This window comes from Silurus aristotelis, assembly GCF_946808225.1.
Source record: "Silurus aristotelis genome assembly, chromosome: 25".
NCBI classification, from domain to species: Eukaryota; Metazoa; Chordata; class Actinopteri; order Siluriformes; family Siluridae; genus Silurus; species Silurus aristotelis.
In genome coordinates, this window is record NC_139598.1 from 5,961,833 (window position 1) to 5,987,479 (window position 25,647).

Below are 25,647 nucleotides of genomic sequence, written 5' to 3' on the forward strand. Positions count from 1 at the left end.
AAATTGCAAAATGTGGCATGTGCCACATTTTGGGCAACATCCAGTAGAAGAAATATCTTCATGAATAGATTCATCGGTTTTAATAAATGACTGCTGGAACTATCGGCGATCGTCAAAAAACAATACCGGGTTGTGTCTGTTGCTGGAGAGGCTGAGAAGGTGGCTGTCATTACAAGAGCGGCCTCTAGAGGCGTATGCTGTTAGTTTTTACACAAGAGACTGCGCGCTGCACGGAGAGCTCTATATTGTAATTATTCATAATAATTTATTATTTATAAAATGTTATTTATTAATATAATGAATATATTAGTCCACGTTCGAAGCACAGCTTTTTATTAAAACTGCAATTCGAAAAGTGTTATTTTAATCATTTATACATTTAATTTGTTTAATTTAATTAAAAAATGTAAACCTACAGTCCTACAGCAACAGAAGAATTGTTTACCCAGAAACTACGAAACAGAAATAAATTCCCTTAACAAAAACACCTTTTGGTCACTAATACAGTTTAGTTTGGTCACTAATACGGTTTCATTTGCAGTAGCTTTTTGAAAACGCTGTTGTCGCCTCACAATTTGGACGAAAACTATGATGCGTGTTTAGTCGGTGCCGCAACATTTCAAAGAGCCGGAAAGTAAATAAACGTCAGGTGGAAATTACGCCGGTTGAAGCATCTCGGGTTTTGCTTATGAGCAGTACAGGGACGTGAGAGTTTTTAGACAAAAATGTATCTGGATCAGTGATGTTGCCTTTGTTTTATTAAAAAAATAAATAAATAAATAAATAAATAAATATATATATATATATATATATATATATATATATATGGACTAATGTTCAGCATAGATTGATGAAATAAAAATTAAAGTCTTTTGCCACCAAGATGTTTATCACAGTTTGTGTTGCCAGAGCTTTCAGACACCCACAGACCTGCATGGCCACATTTGTGCTTTGGATTTTCTGCTGCACCCTGGACAGTTTTATCCTCTTTGTAACCGTCATTTGTAAATTTTTCTCCGAATAGCGAACGTGCTATTGCTTTTGAAGTGTACCTCTCCAGCCCACAGCCTATACAGTAACCTGTGACTGGAATGAGCATTAGTTTCTTTTTTTTTACCGCTTATGTGCACCTCATAATCTGAAAATACATGAACGCAGCGCAACGCCCTCTCTTTCAGATAGGGTGCGATTAACACTCGAGCAGCCGTTGTTTGGCTGTGTGTGAAGATGAAAAGAGTCTATGTAGCAACAGTGCTCCTGTGTGTTAACAAGGCTGTGTGTCCTTGTCCTTGTTTATACCTCGCTTTTCTTTCCGCAGGTTTTTCCTCTGCGTCATGAAAATTAACTGATTATCAGGACTTCGTTCCTTATTATTAGTGTCTAATGAAACATAAAATAATTTCCTTTTTGTTTTGCTCTCGGATCGACTGTGTGTAACACTGCAGAATGAATGCCATTTTTACAGAAACATATCATGGTCTCTATAATATGACTATAATCTAATATCCCTCGTATCTGTAGGAGAATGCTGAGGATGGAGCCGCCGGGAAGGCGGAAAAGTGGAAGACCAAGGAGCAGGTTTATGGATGTGGTGAGGGAAAACATGCAGGTAGTTGGTTTGAAAGAGGGAGATGTAGAGGACGGGGGTATGGAGATGGATGATCTGCTGTGGCGACCCCTGATGGGAGCAGCCGAAAGAAGAAGATGATCTAATATCCCTCATGCCTGTGTTAGCCTTTTGTCTTTCCGTTTTAGGTATGTGGTGATAGCTAGTCTTGCTACTATGGTGGAAATATAAAGCTTTTCTTCAGCCTGTATCACACCACAATATGGATTGTTTTCCTGTAACCTCATTCTGCCTACAGTACGATGACGGTTCCTCGGCGTCAGGGAGATCGTCGTTGTGAGTAGCAGTAACTCTGGTCGTGTCAGGCCGAGTCACATGACCCGGTCAATGATCTCTATAGCAGCACATCACAAGTGTGCGATTCCCATTTTCGAAAGAAGTCTAAAAAAAATAACTATCATAAATGTACATTTCATTAATAGAACAATTAAAAGAACTGCGAGCATTACCTCAGCCTGAACCTCCTTCAGAAAGGAACAGGTGGCCTCCATTGTGTTTGCAGCCCGGCTGACTCTGCAGTACAGGCTATGGTTTTCTGGGTTTGACTGCTCCAGGTAGGCCACTGCTGACTCGTGAATGCTGGGAAATGCGAGACTGAAGGGGAAATCCAGACAGAGTTGGAAAATAGCAGACGCTGTGCTCTCAGGAATGTTCTCGCTTGCCTGTATGGAGAAGAAACATAAACCGTAAAGGTCACGCAGGTGATTTAACGGGTACGAGTAATGGCCCGGGTATAAATGACGAACGCTGACGCGTTTTGCGACTTATAATTCGCGTATGCTTCACGTTGCCCGTCAATTTTGCTTTTGTTTCTATGCAACAAACTCGGTCATTTAATGGTATAAAGGTTTACTTCATTTTGACTAAACAAAATATATAAAATGTACAGATGTTTAACTTTATTTTCATTAAAAAAATCCTCCCTTAGCATGAATAACTGGTTTTCACACTGGATAGTTTGCTTCTCCAAACATTCAAATGAAATACTTTGCATTGTCTCTTGGTTTTGGAACATGCCAGCAGATGGCTGCACGCACAGTCACAGGGAGCACCGACCTTCATAAGTCAGTGTGCCAAAAAAATATATTGTGTATATCAGGAGCTGTTCCTGAACATGAAGCTCAAAGGTCGGCGTTTTGACACCGAAGATTCGGCAGGATTCGCAGAAGGTGCTTGACACTAGGGCTGAAACGATTCCTTGAGTGACTCGAATAAAAAAAAAAAAAGCAGTTGTTTGCAAGTTGGTTTAGTCCATTTAACTACACATGGAGCACTGTGTTTCAACATGGACCATTATTACTGACGTGCCACCTTCTAACCTCTGGAGCGCAATGGACTGGTAGAGGAGACGATTCAGGCCACAAAAAGCTTCCAAAGTTTCAGATCATTTCAAATCCATACTCTTGTTCCAAGTTACCTTCATGTCCATTCGATTTTGCCTCTTACAAAAGATTTTTATTGGTCACAAACATATTGCGGTTCGGCTTTCGCGGTCTCACTGTATCTCATTTTGTTGAGTTGCTGCAACTTCTCGAGTATGCAGTACATTCGTTTCATCGTCATCACCATCATCATTAGTGCTGCACACTTAATTCCTCATCTTCATCATTTAAGTTGGATCTTCACTGGTGAGTACCCATATAGATTGAAATTACGTAGGTTTAAGAATATTGAAAGTGTTTAAGAGCAGAGAAAAGGGTTAGAAATGTAGTGTAGGCACGCTTATATCATGCCGGGACTGTAGTTAAGCTGAAAGATATGCTGCACAGCATAAATGTAATGTTTAGGTTTTTATTATTATTTTCTTATGACTATTATTTTGATGAATGTCTTAGACCTTTTATAATTTGAATTTGAGTTCTATATTTTATTTATATATTTGTAATTGCACTTTAATGTTATATGGCACTTAATGGGTTCTCGCAGATATTCTTGTATATTTTTCTGGCAATGTTCTAGCAATAAAAATTTACATTCCTCAAAAAAAAGGAAACAAATTACTAGTTGATTTGAAGAGATCTGTCTTATTTTCTCTCGTATAATTTAGAGTTGCTCTTAAAGAAAAAGGATCCGATTATGCGATGGAATAATCGGTTGAATACTCGGATCGATAAAATATTCGATAGCTGCATCTTCGAAAAGAAGATTTCCAGGACGTGTCCCGGAAGTGGAGCGCTGGGGGGAGCTGTACTGCTGTGTGAAGGGACTATTTTGAAGGTTGTGGAGTGTAAATGGGGATAAATAACGTAGTTTCTTGTAAAAAGAGCTCTCAAAACTTCTTGATAGCATCTCGTAGGGCAGGCCATTCCATGAAAGATAACACTCCAGCCAACTGCTTGCTCTTCAAATAAAGCTTGAAGGACTTGGACGCATACTTCAGGTCATTGTCTTGTTGCATGCTGACATCAGTTCCAATCGGTCGCAGTCCAGATGGAATTGCATGGCGGTGAATTATGGATCGGTAGCCATGTTGGTTGAGTTTTCCAACCTTCCCTGCTTTAAAACAAACCCATTAAGCTTCCAACTCCATGTTTGACTGTGGGGGTGAGGAACTCTGCTGTTAGAGCTAAGGATGGGACTCCATAGAACTTTCTTCCAGTCACACACTGCCCAATTTCTGTATATTTTTGCCTTTGATCTAGTTTATTGCATATAAACAAAGCAAACTCAAAATAACAAGACTCCAAACTTTTGACAGGAACTGTATATTATTCGCTGCGTTTCAGTGAAACACATAGGAGCTGTTAGGAATTGTACGTCTGACAGAGTGGTAACACGGTCACTTGGATTAGCGTGGAGAAGAAATTTACCGCAATGCCTGAACGTCTATCCAGAAACAGGAGTGAAATTAATATAGGATTTAATTTTCTCGACCTCCGGCACTGGAAACAATATTTCTCGAAATACACGATCACACTAGAAGATGTGGAAACGCAACTGTTTTAACTGAAATAAACCTACAAGGCTGTTAACACCAACCATGATGCCACCAAATGGCAGGAACGTGTGAACGACTTGCAAATGATTTTTGCAGCGTTTTGCACCGAGTTTGTTTTACCATCAGCAGTAAAAAACGATTCACAACACTCTCACTCTCTCTCTCTCTCTCTCTCTCTCTCTCTCTCTCTCTCTCTCTCTCTCTCTCTCTCTCTCAAAGAACAAGCCACAACAGCAACAGTCAATTATATCGGAATTTCCTCCACAAACAGGTTGAAAATTAAAGTTGCAATGCGTCAAAAGTCGTAAAAAGCCATCAGCTTGTACAACCTCTCGCTGGCCAGAGTCATCACGAGGCATTTGAACAGAATCATTGTTTATGCCATTTACAAAGAAGCTAAACATGATCTGGAGTTGGAATTCCGATTACATTTCTGATACATTAACGACTTTTTGAAAGTTGTTGGCAAGTTGACGTGACATCAGCTGTCTACCACATCGAGAAAGGTTTTTTTCTAACACATTACTACTAAACTCTGGAAGTGCACAAGTATTAATTTTCTGTAACAGCAACAGCATCAGTCAAGTCGTACGTTAATATTAATTAGGGTTGCCGAATTCCAGGGATTTTTTGAAAACTTTCATTGAAAGTTAACAGGGAATATATGGGAATTAACGGGAATTGATAGGAATACACTGGGAATTTACAAAACAGGATCCTTTTGGTTAATTCGTGCAATTTCAGTTGAATTTCTACTCTGCATATTCATCAAATCACATGCGCGTGAGGCCACACCCCCTGCATGCACCGTGCAGTCCTCCATGACAACACAGATAGTTTCCTGAATCCTGCACACAAAATTGTGTATAAAAAAAAAAGGGGGGGGGTCTATCTTGGCATACATTTACGTAAATTATATAAATATTACATACGTTTATGCTTAAAAGTTCCTTGTGCTGTGTGTGAGCTACTGTGCAATAAAATTATACTAACAATTAAATCAAAGTAAGAAAATTTAATAAAAAACCCATCTGTAATAGTTTGCATGCATGTCGGCTTATGACCAAACAAAACGGTTATATTTATGTTTGTATACAACAGTTTATATAAATTTCCTAAAATTTCGAAAGAATTCCCATAAATTTCTGGTAAGTTTTCAACTTGGAATATTTCCAAAAATTCCCCAGATGCAGTTCCCATAGAAAGTTTCCGGGAAATTGTTCACCCCTTTGCAACTGTTAATGTGTCGATTCTACTGCGTTGTTGTTTTATTTAGAGGAAGATGTACAGTGAAGATGTACGAACGCGCATCCCGGAGCGTTTTCAATAAAAATCGGCCCAACACTAAATGGACAAAAGTTTGCAGAAATGAGGTAACAGTTTGGGAAAGAACCACATAAGCAGTCGGGTATCATTATACTTTTGTCTATATAATGTATATGGAAATGTAAATTTTTTTCCACACAGGAACACCTTTAGCTGGACTTTATTCCAAGTGTGGTTAGGGAAAGACTGTGTCTATCAGGGTCTCGAAAAACAACATGTTCAACAAAGTGAAAGCCCAGAAAAAAAAAATACATTCCTTTGCACCCTGTTGTTTGTTCATGCATTAATTATTAACATCCATTATGAACTGCACGTCTTCTCACCTTCTCCACAGGTAGGAGGGCCTGCAGCAGGCGAAAGGTGAAGACCGAAGTGCCCATGTAGGACATGCGGTGGTGAATCAGACTTGAGTCGGGTTGTTCTGACGATGCTACCTGACAGTGATGGTGCATGACGTCTCCCAGTTTTTCCATACACACCCGCAGCTTTTCTCTCTGTGGGGGGGGACGTAAAAAACAAAAACAACTCAAAGCGTCTTTATACAGTTTGAGTCAATGATGATGGAAAACCAGCAGGGGGCAGCAACACATTTCAAAGAGAGTTTGAGTGGCTGCGAGATCTGTTTTTGCGAGGGCGCATTAAAAATAAATGAAGGAGGGGTTCAAGCTTTGCAGAAAAATCTATTCAGCACTATTTTGGAGCATACTGTGAACCAAAAAAAGTGGGGGAAAAAAAATGCTTTTCAAACAAGTACCTAATATTACTTTTTTTCCAAAGTATCAAACAAGGCACCGTGACTTTACTTGTGACTCTTGCACCGTTAACAAATTTGAGACACTTGCCAGTTCATTCGCAGTGATGCTGCACTCGTCCCACAGCTCATGCGGGGACAGGATGACCCTCAGCAACGCGACGATGTCCGACAGCAGCTCCAGCGCCTTTTGGAACACCTTCATCGTCTCTGACACGTCCACAAGGAGACACGAGAGAGCAGGATGAGTAGTTGAAGCGGGGGAGAGAACATATCTGGAGCTGAAGTCAGAGGACTCTTGTTTCCGAGGAGCTTAGAAAAGGAATGAGAAAAACATCTGGAGGCTCTCGGTGGAAAGTGACAGAAGACTCTTACCTGTACTGAGAAGAGGAAGTGTGTGCTGTAGGGTCTCCATGCAAAATCTGGCCATGTTCCACTGCTGCACCCGGAGCTCCGGCGGATCCTCACCCTCCGGCTCCAGGTTGGGCCCGGGGGGGAATTCTCTCCGAGAGCTGCTGCTGCTGCTGCTGCTGTTTTTGTTGTACACACGGAGTCAAAGAGAATCTATAATCAGATGCTACAGGCACCTTGTTTAAAAAAAAAAAGAAAGAAAAAAAGCTTGACTTCGGATTCTGTAATTTTTGTTAAACCGAATCTGTACTGACTTATTTCAGTTCGCTTTATATAAAAAATTTGAAGAAAATGAGACAGCAGTCATTGCTTTTTTTGGGTTTTTTTTTCACAAAGTCCAAATTTAAGACTTTTTTTCAAGACCTTTCTAATTTCAAACTCATTTTATTCAAGTCAAGAATCGCTAAACGTGCACTTACTCATAGCAAAAATAAATAAATAAATAAAATCCGTTGTACGCCTGTTGTACGATCCGAGAGAGATTCGCGTCAATAACAGAAAGCTGATTGGTTGTTGCGTGTTTTTTACTTATAGTCGCAATACTGCGAATTAAATGTGGACTAGTAAAACTACTACACTAAAACCAAACAAACAAACAAAAACTCGAAAGTGCTGCGGGTGCATTTCAATGAGCATTAAAGGTAGCGTTACATAAACATCAGAAAAATTAAGACCTGTTTAAAGTTATTTAAAACCTAAAACAGCGAACGTTTTAAGTTCAAATCTAAAAGTTAAATTTTTTTTATTATAATTTTTTTTCCTAACTTAAGACTTGGTATACTGGCTCCTTCTTAGAGCTTCTTAGAACATAGCTGCGTAGCCCCGCCCACAGACTCCAGTACAAAGTGCAGTCTTGCTGCAGCATTAACCTGAAGTAACGCTCGCATTAGTCAGTACAAAAGAAAAGTAACGTGATTCTGTAGGAACCTGGTGGAGGCGGCATCTCTGTCCTGTCCGTCCCCTCGAACCCTCATACCGGGACGTCCTAAAACAGAAGGGCGGGGAGACAAATCTTCCGGGGTCGAAAGCCCTGACCTCTGGGTCCCTCTCATTTCCTGAGGATAGGATGCTGAGGAGTTCTGAGAGAGGGGATCTATGAAGAGCAAGGAGGAATAATCTGTCCAGAATGCTTTATTTGGACACTTAGAAGTGTTTGTTGCAGTGTTGAAAAGAATTGGTGTGTCATAATCGTAAAAAATTTAGCATTCTGCATTTTCAGCGGATTGGATTTTCCTAGCAGTCTGCCAATAAGAAATATGAAGAAGTGAGAAAACAGTTGCAGAGTTGTGGAGAGGTGTGTGTTAAGTCAGGTGTGTTATACCGTGCTTGGCTGAGCAGAAGCTGGGATCTCTGTGAAAACGCAGCCGACTTTTCAGGTTTCCGCAGAGCTGCTGAAGACAGGCCAGAGCGTGCAGAGCCAACGAGCTGGAATCGTTCGCGGAGCTCACGCCGAGAAGCTGCACCAAGTTCTGGGGAGAAAAAAATTGAGAGAAAGGAAAAAAAAAAAAGGTCTAGTAGTAATACAGCAATTAAAACGATATGCGAGACACTTCTCTTACTAAAGAACTCGTAACCTTCACACGCTTGTTTGATGGTATTTATTATCGGCGTCCTGCTGTAAGACGGCGAGTTGTGAGAGGAAAACTAGCGTATGGGATTCCTAGCCAACAGGTAAAGCTTCTGTGCCTGTCTGTCATTCAAGAGATGTGCCTCCTGTTGCCTTTCTTTGCCTGTCAGTCGCTGTGGAGGTGTGGCTTCTGTGCCTGTAAGTCACTTCAGGAATGCAACTTCTGCCTCTTTCAGTCCATGTGCTTCTTGTCCCTCTCGATACCTGTCAGTCACTGTGAGGGGGTGGCTACTGTGCCTGTCAGTCACTGTGAGGGGGTGGCTACTATGCCTGTCGGTCACTGTGAGGGGGTGGCTACTATGCCTGTCAGTCGCTGTAAAAAGTTGCTGCTGTGCCCGTCACGCCACACCTCCTTCAGGCCACAATTTTCCAGCGACAATGTACATGCCACCCCAGTGAAAGAGGCGTGGCCTATGCATGAATTCGGTGCCTACTCTGCCTTCAGTCACTGTGGCCTCTGTGTCTTAATGTTAGTCATAATGAAACTGGTTTCGTCTCAGCCAATGTCAGTCCCAGTGGCCACATACATGTCAGCAAATTTTAAGGAGGAGTCCCCGCTGTGCAGAGGTGGAAAGAGTAATAAAATATTCTACTCAAGTACCAGTACGGTTAGGTCAATGACATTTTACTTAGGTACAAGTAAAGTTACCGGTCTAAAAATGTACATGTGAAAGTAAAAAAGTTGCTCATGTAAAATTTACCTACTTTTTTTTTTTAACAGCAGGGGTGGGGTGGGGGATTCTAGTGTAGTTCAAAAAGGACAAGGGGAAATAAATCTTAAACTAGTTGGTAATTGAAAGAACACACAAAAGCAAACCACACACTACAGTGCATGACTTATGGGAATTACGCACTTGTGCAGCAAAATACATTTCTTGGTATAATTTAATATATAACGTATAATGATAATGAGAAATGCAGATTCAAAATTCAAGACAGTGAGCGCACACACTGAACAACTTTGGATCCGAACGCATTTCGCTGTCAGCTGCACCAGTGGCGTCTGTCTTGTCCTTCTTCATCTTTCTTTCTTGCAAGTTTAGTGCATTTGTTCCCCGCCCATCAATCAATCAATCAGTGCAGTAGTTTCAAGGCCGTGAATTTAATTTATTTTACTTAGTAATGGATATGATTTAAAATGTAGTTGAGTGCAATATATCAAACAAAACATACTTAAGTAAAAGTAAATTTACAATTACAACTTTTTTTAAAAGTAGTCCAGATGTACACAAAAAAAAAAAAACACTCAAGAAATGTAATTTGTTACTTTCAACCTTTGCCACTGTGCATGTCAGTGGGAGTTAGAAAGAGGTACGTGGGGAAGTGGTACCTCGCTGGTTAAGGCATTAGACTTAAAACACCACCAAACCAAGCTGCTGCTGCTGGGCCCTTGAACAAAGCCCTTAACTGCTTAGCTGTACTTGAAAGTCACTCTGGATAAGTGGGTCTGCCAAAAGCCATAAATGTTAATGTTAGAAGGCAGGGACAATGTACAAGCCAGCTTAAATGAAGAGGATGTGGCCTCTCTACCCATCACCCCCCCCCACCCCTTCCAGGGAGGACTGGCCTATACACCAGGAAAGCATATTCTCTGTGGCCTACAAGGTTTAAAAAGAAGTCTCTTTTCGAAGCGTGTCAAGCACCTTCTGCTATTCCTGTTGGATCTCCACAGTGGCATCAAAAAGGGGACCTCTGAGCATATTTGAGAAGATGGTGAAATCCGCAGGAGGCAAATCTGGCGAGTTGGGTGGGTGCGGAAGTGAGATCATGTTGTTTCCGGTGAGGAACTCGCGTGTGAGGGCTTTGGATTTGAATGAAATGGTAACGCTTTACTGTAAGATTCCATTTGTAACATTAACAGAAGTTAGTAAATGCTTTAGGAGTATTGTTTACTGTTTGCTTGATACTGAAAAATTGCTAATACATTTTTTTTTTTTTTTTTATCTGTTAACTTTAGTTAATGCACTATGAACTAACAGCATGTGATGTAAGTGAATCGCCTCTAGAGGACGCTCTTATACTGTATAATTACAGCGACTCCAGCTCAGATGCAACCAGGAAAAACTATCAGTATGGATTTTTGGCTGATAGATCCAGCAATAATTGTCAAAACGACCTAAGAAATGCCTAATGCCAAGAAACATAATAGGTTTGGCCTCTGTGCCAATCAGTCCCAATTAAAATGGGATAGTCATTTTGCATACTATGCCCTGTAAGTGAGGTAACCATCATTGAGAATTTTCTGTAAATGCATGGTAAAAGCATACTTGCACTATTCTTGGCCGCTGCAGGAATATTTCTGCTGGGAAATCCTGCATGATGACGTCTCTCAGAAGTTCGCAGGTGGTCCGGACCAAGTCTGGATTATCGCTTCTCAAAGAGCTGAACATTTAAACAAGATCGAGGTCAGACACTTTAAACTTGACCCTGGAATGCTACGAGTCGATTTATTCTGGACAGCAAGACAGCAATAATGGAACTTGAGCACACACACATACACACATATACACACCTTTCATTTGATGATAATATGTGTCTGTCAGTTGCAGTCAAGGACAACCAGGGGAAAACTGAAAACGTTAAGCATCTGACCGAGGTGTTCACTGCAAAGCACAAGATAGACCAATAGATTATTATTTTTTTTAAAAGGGTAAATATTTTAAACACTGGATATTGTTCTAGAATTTGTTAATTTTTCTTTTAACAATGAGGGGAAAAAAATAATCAGCATTTACAGTGAAAGTCACTCAGCATGTAAACATTATCAAAAGAAGCCTCCTGTCTCAGGCTGAAACTGAAGATGTAGCATGGAAAAATGCCACGGTACAAACACTTCTGAACTGCACACAGGAGTAAATAATAGATAAGGTGCGGAGAACAGTAGTGGTGATAGATCTGGCAATCCCAGAGTAACAGTGACATCCAAAGAGAGGAGCTGGAGAAATATCAGCGCTTGAAAGACGAGCCCGAGAGAACGTTGGAGGTTAAAACCATGGCTGTCTCCAAAAAAGAAAAAAGGGCTTCAAGAGATTCTGGGAATAACACCGGGGGCCAATTCAGAAAAGTGCTGAAATGCAAGGTGTTTTTATACAAAAAAAAATTAAATAAATCTGCACCTTTAAATCGCATGAGGACTTCTTTCTCATGTCATTTTAAGGCGTCTTTCCTTGCCACAGTCACCTGGGACTTGCATATTAATTAAAAAATATATAAAAAAATATATATATTTCTAATCTATTTGTTTCTGTAAAACTGCTCTGTGATAAGATCCGTTGTTTCAAAGCGCTATAAAATTAAAATTGCATCAGTGTTCTATCCAGGGTAGGGCAGGAACACAAGAGAAGAAAACCAGAACCCCCCGAGGAAACCCACCCAGGAGCGAAGAGAACGTGCACACGCACAGTTTATAAGGCAGTACTTTATTTATCTAAGTTCACACACCGTCCCCTTGCACAGCAATACAGCTCTCTTGCCACTTCTGAAATGCTTCCTGGACGTTTTTTGATGCGCATCAAGCACTTTCTGCGATTCGCGCTGGATCTCCGCAGCGGTCTCAAAACGGCGACCTTTGAGTTGGATCTTTATTTTCGGGAAGTGGGCGAAGAGCCAAATCTGGTGAGTAGGCTGGGTGCGAAAGTGAGATTGTGTGGGCTGTTCTCCGACGATCGTTATGCACAGGTTGCTGAATGGTTTCGACATTTTCAGGGGTTGAGCTCGTTGAAGGTCTACCTGATCTCTCGTCATCTTCCAGTGACGTTCTTCTGCTTTGAAGCTCAAAACACCTCCGACGACTCATTAAAGCATTGGCGTATGTCGAACGACCGTGGCAGATTTGCCCGTTTTCACAAAGAATTTCACGCTTGCTCTTTATCTAACTTGCTGTCCATGATGAAACCGCAGATGTGGTAGTCAGAATAGCACCAGCCAACACCATTAGTTACGGAACTTTTCGATACCACCTCGTATTATCAAGCTGTAATGTGACAAAGAGTGGGGTTTGCCCTGAAATTTGTGTACAGTCTGATTACTTGCTTACTTGATTGGCACACTGCATACATACAAGAGCATATTTATTTATTTATTTATTCTGGGATGTCTGTTGATTCTTTTTACTATATTTTTTTAAGATATAAGGTATGAATTTTTTAGACAATTTTTATCTGCTCACTACAAACCCTTTATTTCTGAGGCTTTACACCTGGTTGCTTTTTGTGAAGATTGCACACTTTCTCACATAACAACGTGACTGAATAGGAAATCACCCTCGGAAAATCTCCGGTAATGGGGATTAGATCTTTTCGATTCATTCTTTTTCGTTTTATAAAAAGGATGTGAAAGATTTCATAAATTTTCCATTTTCATTACCAGCTTGTATGTTTTTAAATGGGTGATTAATACTGTAATATTTAGGTGATTGTTTTGACCTGAGAACAAAACTTTTTTTTTAAGGAAACTTTACATTTTAATGGGAAACTATGGCACAGTAAAAAAACTAAATGTTGGTGCTGTTCTATTTGGATGTTGTGGAAATACCTGGATGAGAAGAATGATTACATTGAAAGATATTCTTTCTGTCTGGAAGCAAAATTCACAAAACATTTTTTCAGCACTGTGTTTTTATTATTCTATGCTATAGTGCAGGGGTCCGGAACCTTTTTTCGCCTAAGAGCCATTTTTAATTCTTTTTGCAGAATGAAGTTTTTTCAAAGAGCCATTGAAAATAAATATATATATATATTACTACTATAAAAAAAAAAAATACAGCTTTATTTATGTCCAACTCAAAAATAAACAAATATAAAGCATTGCATGTTGAGCAAGTGCATGAATGACGAACAAAGTACATTAAAAAATATTCTCGTTAATACATTCTTTTTGTTTTCTTCAAAAAAGGTATTTAAAATAAAGAAATTTTACTATTATAATAAATAGCATTTAAATAACAATTTTACTTAGGTCAAATAACTCAAAGTATGTTGCCACACATGTTGAGTAAGTGCACGAGTGAAGAACAAAGCACTGTTTTAGTTTTGGATAATGCATGTTTAAAAAAAAAAAAAAAAAAAAAAACTTTCGGGAAAAAAATATTTTACTATTTTTAAGGAAATAACAGTTCAATAACAATTTTATTTAGGCCTAAAAACAACTCAAAATATGCAGCAACACAAGTTAACAAAAAATATTTCCATTGCTTTTAAACATTCATAAAATAAAGCTTCATTACACATCCGTTACCCTATATTCGGCATACTCGCAATTAGAGCGACTTCTGGCTTTGCGTTGTCCTGTTAATAGCTTTGAGTCTGGTCTATAAGTGGTCAGGTTCAATTTCCTGCAAGTGTTTAAACTCTCATCTGTCAGATTTCAAATTGTCTTTTAACATTTGATTTTCTTTTATTCAGAGGAAATGCGTTCGGTGCAAACCAGACAGAGCACCAGAGTTTTCAATAAACGCATATGTTTCTGTCCACTCGTTTTGAAACTTTCCTCTAAAATTGTTCTCTTCTCCATCACCACTCACGGCTGTTGTTTGAATCTGCGTGCGCAAGTTTCCCATGGAAACGCAAGTGGTTAGCCGTTTATTGGTGTGGTGGAGCTTAAACACGGTGCCGCATTGTTCGGAACGACGTCATTTCATTGTAAACTGACTTTTCATTCATTTTGATTTGCTGTAAAACAAAGGAATTGTAATTGTCTTTTCTGTAGGGAGATGATTTCTGGTGACTGTTATATGTATTTTTTTTAACAATAAAATTTTAGTGAAGGGAGACAGCTGGAGAGCGACGTAAATTCTGTCAAAGAGCCACGTGTGGTTCCCGACCACAGCTATAGTGTGATGCCACACCTAGTTTAGGTGTGAAACTAATCCCCAACCAGTTTCACACCGCGGATGTGCGCGTTTGCGAGGCGGATTAGCGGAGTCAAGCCTCCATGGCTGACTGACAGCAATATCGATAAGCCTCTCTGACTGGAAATCAAGGATAGGAAGAATAAAAAAAATTTAAAAAATACATGCACACCGCATTTGTAAATTCCCTGCAGACTCGCCTGGGGCAAGTGCTCCTGAGGCCTCCCTGTCCTACACTGGACTTGGAACGCTGCATGCTTTGAGTGAACCTCACTGAAGACCATTACTATAATGCACCATCTGTCACATACGTGCTCCTGAAGCCGCCACGTGTGTCCTACAGCACCTTCGTGCCTTTTACCGTGTCGCACAAGAAACATCGCTTTCTCTCATTTTCGCCACTTTGAAGAGAATAAGAAAACTTTGCAAATATCTTTTACACAGTAAAACGCCAATACGGCTCATATGTACACCCAATCTACAGGACAAACACACTGTCACTGGAAGAAAGCCTCTTCAGGTATTGAGGTAGAATAAGGAGGTCTGGGGTGCAGTAAGCATTCCAATTCATTCCAAAAGAGTCCAATAGGGTTTGAGCTCAGAGCTCTAGAGCAGGCCACTCCAGATTTTCAACTACGTCCCATGTAAAGCATATAGTCAAGGAGCTTGCTTTGTGCACAGGGTAGGGATGTGCAGTTCCATAATTGCGGCCGATAGATTCACATCACGATGCATAGCCAACGACATTAAAGATACGTATGAAGCAGCTACCGATGCGATACGAGTCGCCCCTATTCTATCAGCACCGTTAGAACACTGCATAAAGACTATGTATAATCACTGTACGGTTGTACATACAAAGTACATATTGCAAATTAATATACCCCTCATTCTCTACATATATTGTGCCTTACATAGATCTTGCATAATATTTTACATTTACTGTCTCTCACAAAAGTGAGTACATTTCAGCAACCATTTTAGTCTTCTCGTGAGACAATACTATAGAAATAAAACCTGGATAAATTTTAGTCAATGTGCAGCTTTTATAGCAGGAGATTTAATGTCCTCTTAAAATAACTCAACATACAACCATTACTGTCTAAATCTTCTTCTTCTTCTTTCGGCTGCTCCCATTAGGGGTCGCCACATTACTGTCTAAATAACTGGCAAAAAAAGTGAGTACAACCTAAGTGAACATGTCAAAACTGTGTCCAATGTGGGAGTATTTAGTGTGAGCACTATTGTTATCCTGCACTGCCTTAATCCTCCTGGGCATGGAATTCACCAGAGCTGCACAGGTTGTTACTGGCATCCTCTTCTACTCCTTCTTAAAGACATCACCGAGCTGCTGGATGTTAGACACATGGGGCTTCTCCACCAGCTTAAGGATGCCCCACAGGTGCTTAATAATGTTCAGGTCTAGAGACATACTTGGCCACTTTATCACCTTCAGCTTTCTTAGCAAAGCAGTTGTCATCTTGGCGGTATATTGTAAAACCTCCGTTCAGCCAAGTTTCTGAAGGGAGGGCATTATGTTCTGCTTCAGAATGTCACATGTTGGAATCCATGTTTACCAATGAACCGCAGCACTCATGCAGCCCCAGACCATGATGCTACCACCACTATGCTTGACTGGCGGCAAGACACGATTTTCTTGGTTCTCCTCACCAGGGGCGTCACCATACATGCTGATACCTTCTGAACTAAACAAGTTTATTTTTGTCTTATCAGACCACAGGACATGTGGTAATTCATGATCTTGGACATGTTTTCTTGAGCAAATTGTTTGCAGGCTTTCTTGTAAGACAGCTTCAGAAGAGGCTCCTTTCATGAAGATGGCCATCCAAAACAACTTGTAGTGTGTGCTGTATGGTCTAAACACTGACAAGTGGACCTTCCACTTCTGCAACCTCTAAAGCAATGCTGCAGCACTCATGCGTGTTTTTGAAGAAGCTTCTGTACCTGACGCACAGCATGATGACTCAACTCCTTTGATTGACCTTTGCGAGTTCTGTTCCGAGTGGAACCCGTCTTGGAAAACCTCTGTATGACACTGGCCATTGTACTGTAACTTAGTTTCGGGTAATAATGATCTTCTTGTAGCCTCGGCATCTTTGTGTTGGGCGACAATTCTCATTCTTAAATCCTCAGAGAGTCTTTGCCATGAGGTGCCTTGTTGAACATCCAGAGGTCAGTATGAGAGAATTGTACACAAAACACCACATTATAACTGCTCTTTAACTGCCAAGCAGACAAAAACATGAACATGATGAATAGGACGTGTGTCTTTGCATGGTTAAATGGCGCTCACATTTGTTGCCAGTTATTTAGACAGTAATGGCTGCATGTTGCGTTAATTTCAGAGGACAGTAAATCTATACTGCTATACAAGCTGCATATAAGCATATATACTTAAATGTACTTGCTTAATGGCTTTTGCACATTTTTACTGCTATAGTCTTAATATTTATTAGCTGTACATATTTACAAATTTTCTGCACTTGTTTATTTGCACAATTGCTACTACTTACACTTCTGGTAGATGCTAAAATGCATTTCGTTGCTGTGTACCTGTTCTTTGCAAGGACAATAAAGTTCCATCCATCCATCCATCCATCCATCCATCCATCCATCCATATAGTAGATAATGATACATTTTCGATTTAACACAATGCCATTCAATGCAATATGATACAATGGAAAAATATGATGCTTATGCAATTCAATGTGGTACAGATAGTTTGCTTTTATTTCTTTGGTTCAGACAGACATACTGTTTATACTTTTGTTGATATGGTGTAGCTACACGCAAAGCCAAGGAAAATACACTAAAAGTTGCATCCAACGTCCATGGCATCATTTTATGAGTTGATATGAGGTTTTTCAGAGGGCACGTACCTAATACACTGGGAGGCGGTGCAGCATCTGCTTGGCTCGGTGCGTTTTGCTGGAAATATCCTCTAACTGACATCTCCTCCACTGAGAATATTAAAAAACAGCTTCAGTGAGGTGCCATAAATCAGTTTTATACTGGCATGGTGAATGAGATGCTGCTGGTACTCTTTGTTAAGGTGGCGCTCTTGGAGGACGTTCTTTTATGCCGTGCTGCAAATCAACATAATGTCGCGTGTTAGAGGCTTACCGGGCTGAAAAGAGGAGCTCGATTGCTGGTTCGAGGGAGTGCTCGGTGAGTAAATATGAAGGTGGAAGAGCTGGTCGAGGATGGTCTCGGTGAGAGGTCGAAGCTCGGGGTCAACATTGGACGAGAGCTGCGTTAAAAAGTCCACTCCTCCTACATCTCTAAGCATGTGGGCTCCGGTTGGGTGCTATAACATACGATAGCAAAGATAGACTGACAATCTACATTTGTGGGTCAAGTTTAAAACATTACATACAATCAACTCTTATAGTCAGTATTTATGACACATGTTTTAAATACGTATTTCAAATATAAAATAGGATTTTGTCGTTTGTATTTGATAGGGTTGATGGAAATGGCTTCATATTTTGAATCGAAATACTTTAGGGTTTTGCATTTCTGTAGTTTGAAAATACTGTAAAATGCTTTGTTAGAAGTCTTAATGATGACATCATAAAAATGCGGCCTCTGATCGGTGCCTACTCAGTATTTTGCCAGACTTCTTGAGATCAGAACAGAACATTTCTCCATATGGAAGAGAATAGTGCAGGCTGCCAGCTTTCTAAAAGGTGTCCAATGATGGCTTAATAAATGTTGGCCAAATACTGTACCCTAAATAAAGTAGCTGTTTAGTGGGATCATGATTTTGCATTCCACTGTATGAAAGACTGCCTGACATAAAATATTATATTTATGATTAACAATTAAATAATTAATTTGTTAGAAACTAGTTGCCATGAATTCAGGTGCCATCAGTTATATTGTTATGAATGACTTGTTTGTGATTGAGTCAGTGTTACTGATGTAAAGAAGCCCTTCATTACCAAACACCTAATAACTAAATTAGAAAATAATGAAGAGTCATTTGCAAACTGTTAAATATTAAACTGTTGGTTACTTTAAAATTAACCTTCATCTGGAAGATCACAGGGATTATGCATGTAAATATTGAATCTGTTAACTGGTTGCATATGTCAGATTTATTGTGTGGCTTCACCAGAGAAAAGCTGTTGCTATCAAACATTGTTTACTTTATCAACCAAGTCGGTGTGATGGTGAAGAAACAGATCAAAAAGGCCAATTGAAGGAAGGTTTGTAAAGAATTTTCTTTTTTTTTGTATTTTTTAAATACAAAAATGCAGTAGTTTATTTTAATACACAGTGTGGCTGCCGCATTTTGTAGTTTATTTTGATACGCTTAAAGTTAAGGTATTTGGTATTTTATTTAAAAATACATATTGATGTATTTTCCTGCGTATAGTGATGATTCATTGACTATGTTGCTCAGTGTAGTTATGCACAATAAGCAATTTTACATTTTTTCAATTTAAAATTGTATAACATTTGAAATATTTCCTAAGTCTGTATCATACCAAGGTATCGAATGTGTGCGTAACCTTTAGTGTCTGCGTTCCTTGCATCATTGCAAAAGGGTGCTCTGAAAGCGGTCTGGGCGTGACCTAATATTCGAATGAGTCTGCTTGATTGACAGCCTTTCAGCCTGCTACCACCCTCAGGATTATTCAAACCCGTATTTGTAGCGTGTGTAGTCCCAAATATTTTGCGTTAGAAACCCGAAAATGGATTATGATTTTTATTCGCGACATCAAGTCTTGATCATCTGACCATTTTTTTTTATTATTATTATTATTTTTAATTTGAAAGCTTTGGAATTTTTTTTTTTGGAAGCCTGTTTTCTTCACTTGTTTCACTGTCAGATTCATCTGATGCTATCCGTACTGATCTCGACTCGTTTGGCCTGCACGTGACCCGCGGATTAACTTTTCTTTTTTTTTTTTTTTTATCTTGCAAATTAATCTTAATTCTTTAGCGTTTGCAGGGTGAAAGGCAGGTTTTTTTCTTGCCAATATTGCTTTTCAAGTCATTTCGTAAGTACACAGAGTGTGTACACATGTTCACGTGAACGAGTCGTGCTAATCAGTCGACGACAATCGCTAGCTGAAGAACTTGAAAGGTTTTAAATCGCAATTATGGGAGCATTTCCTTACTGTAACTTTTCTTATAATAAATGGAAAGCAATACATATTTGTCTCCCCATTTATTTTTTGCTGATCCAAAAAATTATTCGATCCGTGACTCAAAAAACGCAATCTGATCTGAACCGTGAGTTTTGTGATCCGTTGTACCAAAACTATTAGGATCGCCCACATTCGCTGCGAAAAAAAACCCAACATGATCCTGATGGAGTTCATGTTTACTTTGGAAAGTCACGATTATTTATTTTAATTCTCTATGGTCCAAAAAAATCTACATGCACTATAGGATTTTAGGTCGCGCTTGTTGTGTGGTTTTGTGTGATCGTTTGCGATACTGTACCGTAGCGAGTGTGTTAATGAGCTGCAAAACTTCCTCCTGCAGCGGGACTTCAGGGAAGTTAAACCAGTGCAGCAGGTTAATGAAGAGCTGCCGCTCCTGAACAAGATCAGCGGGGGAGACGAGGCTGAGCTGAAGCTTAGAGACAATGTTCCTCAGGGAGCGCACTCGGATCTCCACTAACGAGTGAGCTGGGAGAAAGAAAAACAATAATAACAACAGCAACTCCACCTAGTCGGCCCTGGAGGGAGATCACCTAATGCGACGTGCGGAGTGTTACGTGAGCATTTCGCACTCAGGCATGGACAGCACACACTGCCTAAGCTGAAAGAAAACATCACCCTAAAACACCATCAAACAATTTCATCGGGAAATGTGTGTGAGGTCTTTCGCAAGTCTGTTGCTTTGCTAGCTTTGCTGCAAACTCCCTGATCTCGAGCATGGACAATTAGCAGTCTTTTTCTTCTCGCATCACTAATACACCATCAGGAGGATCCATCTGTTTCTGTCCACACGGGCCACTCAAGTGCTTGTTTAATCGATCGTCATCCCAAGACTGGACTACTTCAACTCGCTCTTGGGATGTCTGCCTCTGAAAGACATTCGACCGCTGCAACCGCTCCAGAATGCAGCCGTAAGACATGTCTTTACCGATCCAAGGTTCTCCCACACCACCGCACTGCTACGTGACCTCCACAGGCATCCTGTAGCTACAGCATAGGATTTAAAACCCAGTCCAGCAGAGCTCCACCTCAGAGATCTTATTACACCTTGCACTGCATCACGCTGCCTCAGATTCTCAAGGGTACAAGGAAGACATGCTTCCAGACTCGTCTTTATTCTGAAACAAATTCCACCTGATGTCTTCCACCTAAGTTTCTTGCGGTCTCCAAATGACGCCTAGAGACAGACCTCTTTGATGTATTGCACTTCTTTTATATATTCAAAATTAACTCACTTTCTAACCATTTTCTCTCCCAACAGAGTTTTAGACTGATAGTATTCTTAGTCTTTGTCCTAATAAACCAGCATTAGATTGTATTTAATGGTGACCTATGAAAAGAAAAAAAAACTGCACTTTCTGATGATGTTCCACATATTAACGAAAGCTCGAACATACAAACTCTCAGCGGTATTAGAATTGTTTAGCCGAGGAGGTGAGATAATTTGACCGACTAAAGCAGTGGTCCCCAGCCCCGAGCCACGGCACCGGCACCGTCCCGTGGGTCAACTGGTACCGGGCCGCACAGAAAGAATACATAACTTACATTATTTCCGTTTAATTTATTATCTGATTCTGAACGATGATTTCTTTTGGAATATTTCTGGATTTTCTCCACCACATCTGTCTATGACTCACTCTTGATGCATGTCATGATGCCTCGGTCACATGTCTTACCAACATCTGCTACCTTATTAAAGGAGCTGCGGCAGGTAACATAATACATTACCGCTAAATTCAAACCCCCAAGCTAGCAAAATTACCAAAAAACAACACCGTGGATTCACGTTTATTATTATATTTAGAAAATACCAGTTTTTATGCCAGTCGTATCATTTTATTTTGTTGTATTTATCCGCCACACCTTAAAGGCCGGTCCGTAAAAATATTGTCTGACATTAATCCGGTCCGTGGGGCAAAATAGGTTGGGGACCACTGGACTAAAGGAAAGCGCTACTGCATCGCTCTTTTTCCATGGAATGTATGCGAGGGCTAAACCCCACAGCACTGTCGAACAGCATTGTATAACAAACTCAATATAGGATGCCAACGTTAAAATGCACCGTAAGGTCAGATAAAGAGGTTTCAACAAAAACAAACAAAAGCTTAAAAAAAAATAAAAATCAGGATATAAACACTGGAAATCAATCAAATTGACAACTTTTTCTTGTATTAAATCTACTGTATCAGCATTATTATGAGTTGGCATCACAACAACAAGAAATCATAAAGAATTAAGCACAAATTAACACCATAATCACTGAAAACTCCTCAAATACTTTTAAACACATTTATTATGTTTCAGGGTGACTTTTCCTTTACACCCAATTTAGACTGGGGGCTCGCCATTCGGAAAGACTTTTGAAAAAAATACGAACAAGATTCATGTCTCTCATTAGTGGTCATTGAATATCTGTATTAGGCATTTAACTGGATTATAAATAGGATTGTTTCTCATTGTTCCAGAAGTTTCACTGAACCTGAACTTTTAAAATAAATCTGCATTAGTTAAGCAGGTTACAGAGTTTTCTATCTATCTATCTATCTATCTATCTATCTATCTATCTATCTATCTATCTATCTATCTATCTAATAATTAAATTTACTTTTTTACCCTTCATAGGAAAAAAGTTTAAGCCCCCCCTGCTACAGACTATTATTGAAAAAGTAAACTGGGGGCGTATCTAATTAACATACTAATGAATATTCATGTTTACTCAATTTTTAGACTTTTGACACGTGACAACAAACAAATAATTGTTTTATTTTTTGAAAGACATTTTCAAAACTATCCGACATATTCACTCTAAATCATTATTTATTATCTATTTATTTCGTAAAACAACTCTAGAGAGCGTTATTTCTAACGGTAAGAAATCACCATGGCAACCAAATTTATTCAAAGCAGTAAGCTGGATAACGACAATACTGTATAATAACACAAAAAAAAATATTAGTTGAATATTTTTGAAGCTAAAATTTATTTCTAGTTTATACAACTTTAAAGAAATAGAGTCTGTTAGGTGTTAAGAATGGGTTAAAGGAAGCTAACTAGCTAAATTTTTAAAAGTGCAGCATTAATATACAAATGTCAGAATGAACTCGGGGCACACAAAAAAACAGACTTTGCAAACTAATTAATATATATATATATATATATATATATATATATATATATATATATATATATATATATATATATATATATATTATTATTATTATTATTATTATTTATTTGGGAGCATGTTCATGTTCCGTCAAACCTTCATGGCTAACCTCGACTAGCTTTAGTACTTAACAATAGCGCGAGCACAGGCGTCCACTTACCGAGCTTTTTAATAAGAGATGAAACTTCCATTGTAAAGTTAGTTGTAATGAATTATATGAGTGTCTATAGTATTTCCAGGCAGCCCATGTTTCCTCTTTAACCTCCTACCGCGTTGAACAGCGTGGACGCGGCTTTGTTTTTTAACCAGGGCGCCAGTTTTAACTACTTCCGGCTCTGGAACAAACTGTTGCGCTGGCTGTATCCCGAATGTCTACTATCCCCTATTTCAGTGCACTACATAGTAAGCAATTCAATAGGAGTTTCTGCGCACTACACAGTACACTACATGGTGATTCTGGATTCACACAGTGCCAGCCTTGAAAGGTGGAGTGACAGTTGGAAGACCAGAGACGGGACAGTGATGCGCGGGGCCAAAACTTTTACTCTCTCATACATTCATTCATTTTCTCCCGCTTATCCGTAATCCGGCTAAGCAGGCCCCCGCCTTCGACTGCTGCCCAATCCTCACAGCACCGTCCCTTACGGTCCCTCCTGCAGGTGGTGAGCCCACGGGAAGACTTTTACTCTCTTTAATACTAAAATAAACTGCTGTTTTACACACAACCATTCTCCTAAAGCTTTTTATATAAATACATAAATAAATAAAACACCATCATCATTATCACTATTATTATTATTAGCATCATCATTGTTCTTTGTATTAATTTATTAACATTATTAATATTAATACAATAATATTTAAACAATGATATCCTGATTTTCTGTTGTTATTAATATATTAATATTATTATAAATACTAGAAAATATTATCAATATTTATTACAATTATTCGTTTTCAAATTATTATAATCATCATTAATGTTGTTGTTATTAATACATTTAACATTTTTATAATAAATATTTTTATAATATAATATTTTTATTTAGTCATTAGTATTATTAGTACTATGAATTATTTAGCATGTATCACCTTTTAATTGTTATAATATGAATACATTGGCATTAAAAAATACTTTTATTAACATATTATATTATATTATATTATATTATATTATATTATATTATATTATATTAGAAATTATTATATTATATTAAAAGCTGCTTGGAAAAACTGTAAAACACCTTTACTCAGTCAGTGAGGAAAAATAAATAAATAAATAAATAAATAAATAAATAAATAAATAAATAAATAAATAAGAGTTGTGGTAACCAGTTTGTTATTGGTTTGGTTTGTGAAATGCAAAGCTTTCAAATTTATACCAATGCTATTCTAGCAAAAATTAGATTACTGTAAGTGTACAAGATCTCTAGTGTAATAGTCTACGTGCAATTATCGGTTATAAAAAAAAAAAAAAGGAAAGTTTGCCAGAAAAAACGCAACAAAACTCAGCGAGAAGCTCATGAGAACGGATGATGCGGTAGCTATTCATGAAAGCTTGTGAAGACTAGCCATGTCATGTCACTTCAAGCAGCGATGTTTAATGCTAGTGACATTGGAATCGTTGTTACAGTAATGCAAGCCACAACGCTCACGTCTTCATTAACATCTACCGCCTTAAAATAAATAGACAACAGCGCTACTATTTCTCTCGTTCGTTCTTCTTTAGCAACTTTTTCTACAGCATTTTTAAAGTTGCCTCAGGCTTAGCTGATAAATAGATGCCTAGATGTTGCCTGAATGGTCTAAAAATAAAAAACGAAATAAATCTTTCACTTGAAAACTATCAATCATCTAAAATATAGCAAGTTTCTCATTTCATATGTTATTGTAAAGACAAACTGTACACCCTTGACATTTGCACTGTACATCTATCAGTGATTCAAAATGGCAGCCCAACACCAGTCTCTGACGGTTTACACACAGATATTTGTCTTTATAGGAGATCAATACTGGCATATCCTTTTTGATCTAAGAGCCATTTTTTTCAGACACTGATACTGCAGTCATTTCTACTAAAATAACGACAGTGTGGATAGTGCTAATCTTACAGCAATCAATATAGCCAGATGTGTGTTAGGTATTAGCCCTGTTGGTAGAAAAAGCTTATATGGTGACATTTTACACCCAATATAGTGAAATATCAGTTGGTCGGAGTTATGTGTCATTTTAAGCGTAGCTTTTACGTCTTAATTGCGTCCGAGGAACACGTTAGTAATCACAATCAAGTCTAATCACTACATGCGCTCATTATGTTTCTGTTATGAAAGTTAGCATAGGTAGCATAGTGGTGCACTGGCTTGTTGGTGTTTCACAGCTCCAGGGCCTCTAGTGTAGTGTTAAGCTTGGGTCATATAGCTACCTTTCTCCTCATGTCCTTGAGTATTTCCTCCAGGTGCTCTGGTTTCCTCCTACCTCCTGAAAACTACATGAGTTAAATTAGGTGTGAATGAGTGTGAAAATTTGTGTGTGGGTAGCGTCTTAATCAGGTCACAACCATGACTAGCATGAAGCTCTTTCTAAAGATAAATGAATGAATGAATGAATGAATGAATGAATGAGAAACTGAGAAAAAGAAATAGAATCTTACACAAAATAGTCTAAGAGGAAAATCTGTATATTTGGAAAATCTGTATAACTGAGATTTGTGATCATGCACAATTATTTAGAAAGCTTTAACAGTTAAGTTGTTGC

General features: G+C 38.9%; 1 protein-coding gene across 3 annotated transcripts in view; it reads right to left on the minus strand.

The window, feature by feature from the left end:
* Positions 1-23,227, minus strand: part of rttn (rotatin) — a 73,141-nt gene extending 49,914 nt beyond the window's left edge. Inside the window, exons 1-12 of one of the 3 annotated variants that reach the window (XM_083530247.1) lie at positions 23,054-23,227; positions 20,008-20,195; positions 17,674-17,857; positions 17,430-17,510; positions 11,193-11,283; positions 10,948-11,062; positions 8,375-8,522; positions 7,981-8,146; positions 7,018-7,169; positions 6,730-6,852; positions 6,215-6,381; positions 2,077-2,289 (exon numbers count right to left, since the gene is read on the minus strand). In XM_083530247.1, coding sequence (XP_083386373.1) covers positions 2,077-2,289; positions 6,215-6,381; positions 6,730-6,852; positions 7,018-7,169; positions 7,981-8,146; positions 8,375-8,522; positions 10,948-11,062; positions 11,193-11,283; positions 17,430-17,510; positions 17,674-17,857; positions 20,008-20,195; positions 23,054-23,084 — 1,659 coding nt within the window. In that variant the 5' untranslated portion in view covers positions 23,085-23,227. Of the gene's footprint in view, positions 1-2,076; positions 2,290-6,214; positions 6,382-6,729; positions 6,853-7,017; positions 7,173-7,980; positions 8,147-8,374; positions 8,523-10,947; positions 11,063-11,192; positions 11,284-17,429; positions 17,511-17,673; positions 17,858-20,007; positions 20,196-23,053 lie in introns of all 3 variants that reach the window. The other 2 variants (XM_083530248.1, XM_083530246.1) reach the window with 2 other exon arrangements.
* Positions 23,228-25,647: the final 2,420 nt, after the last annotated feature.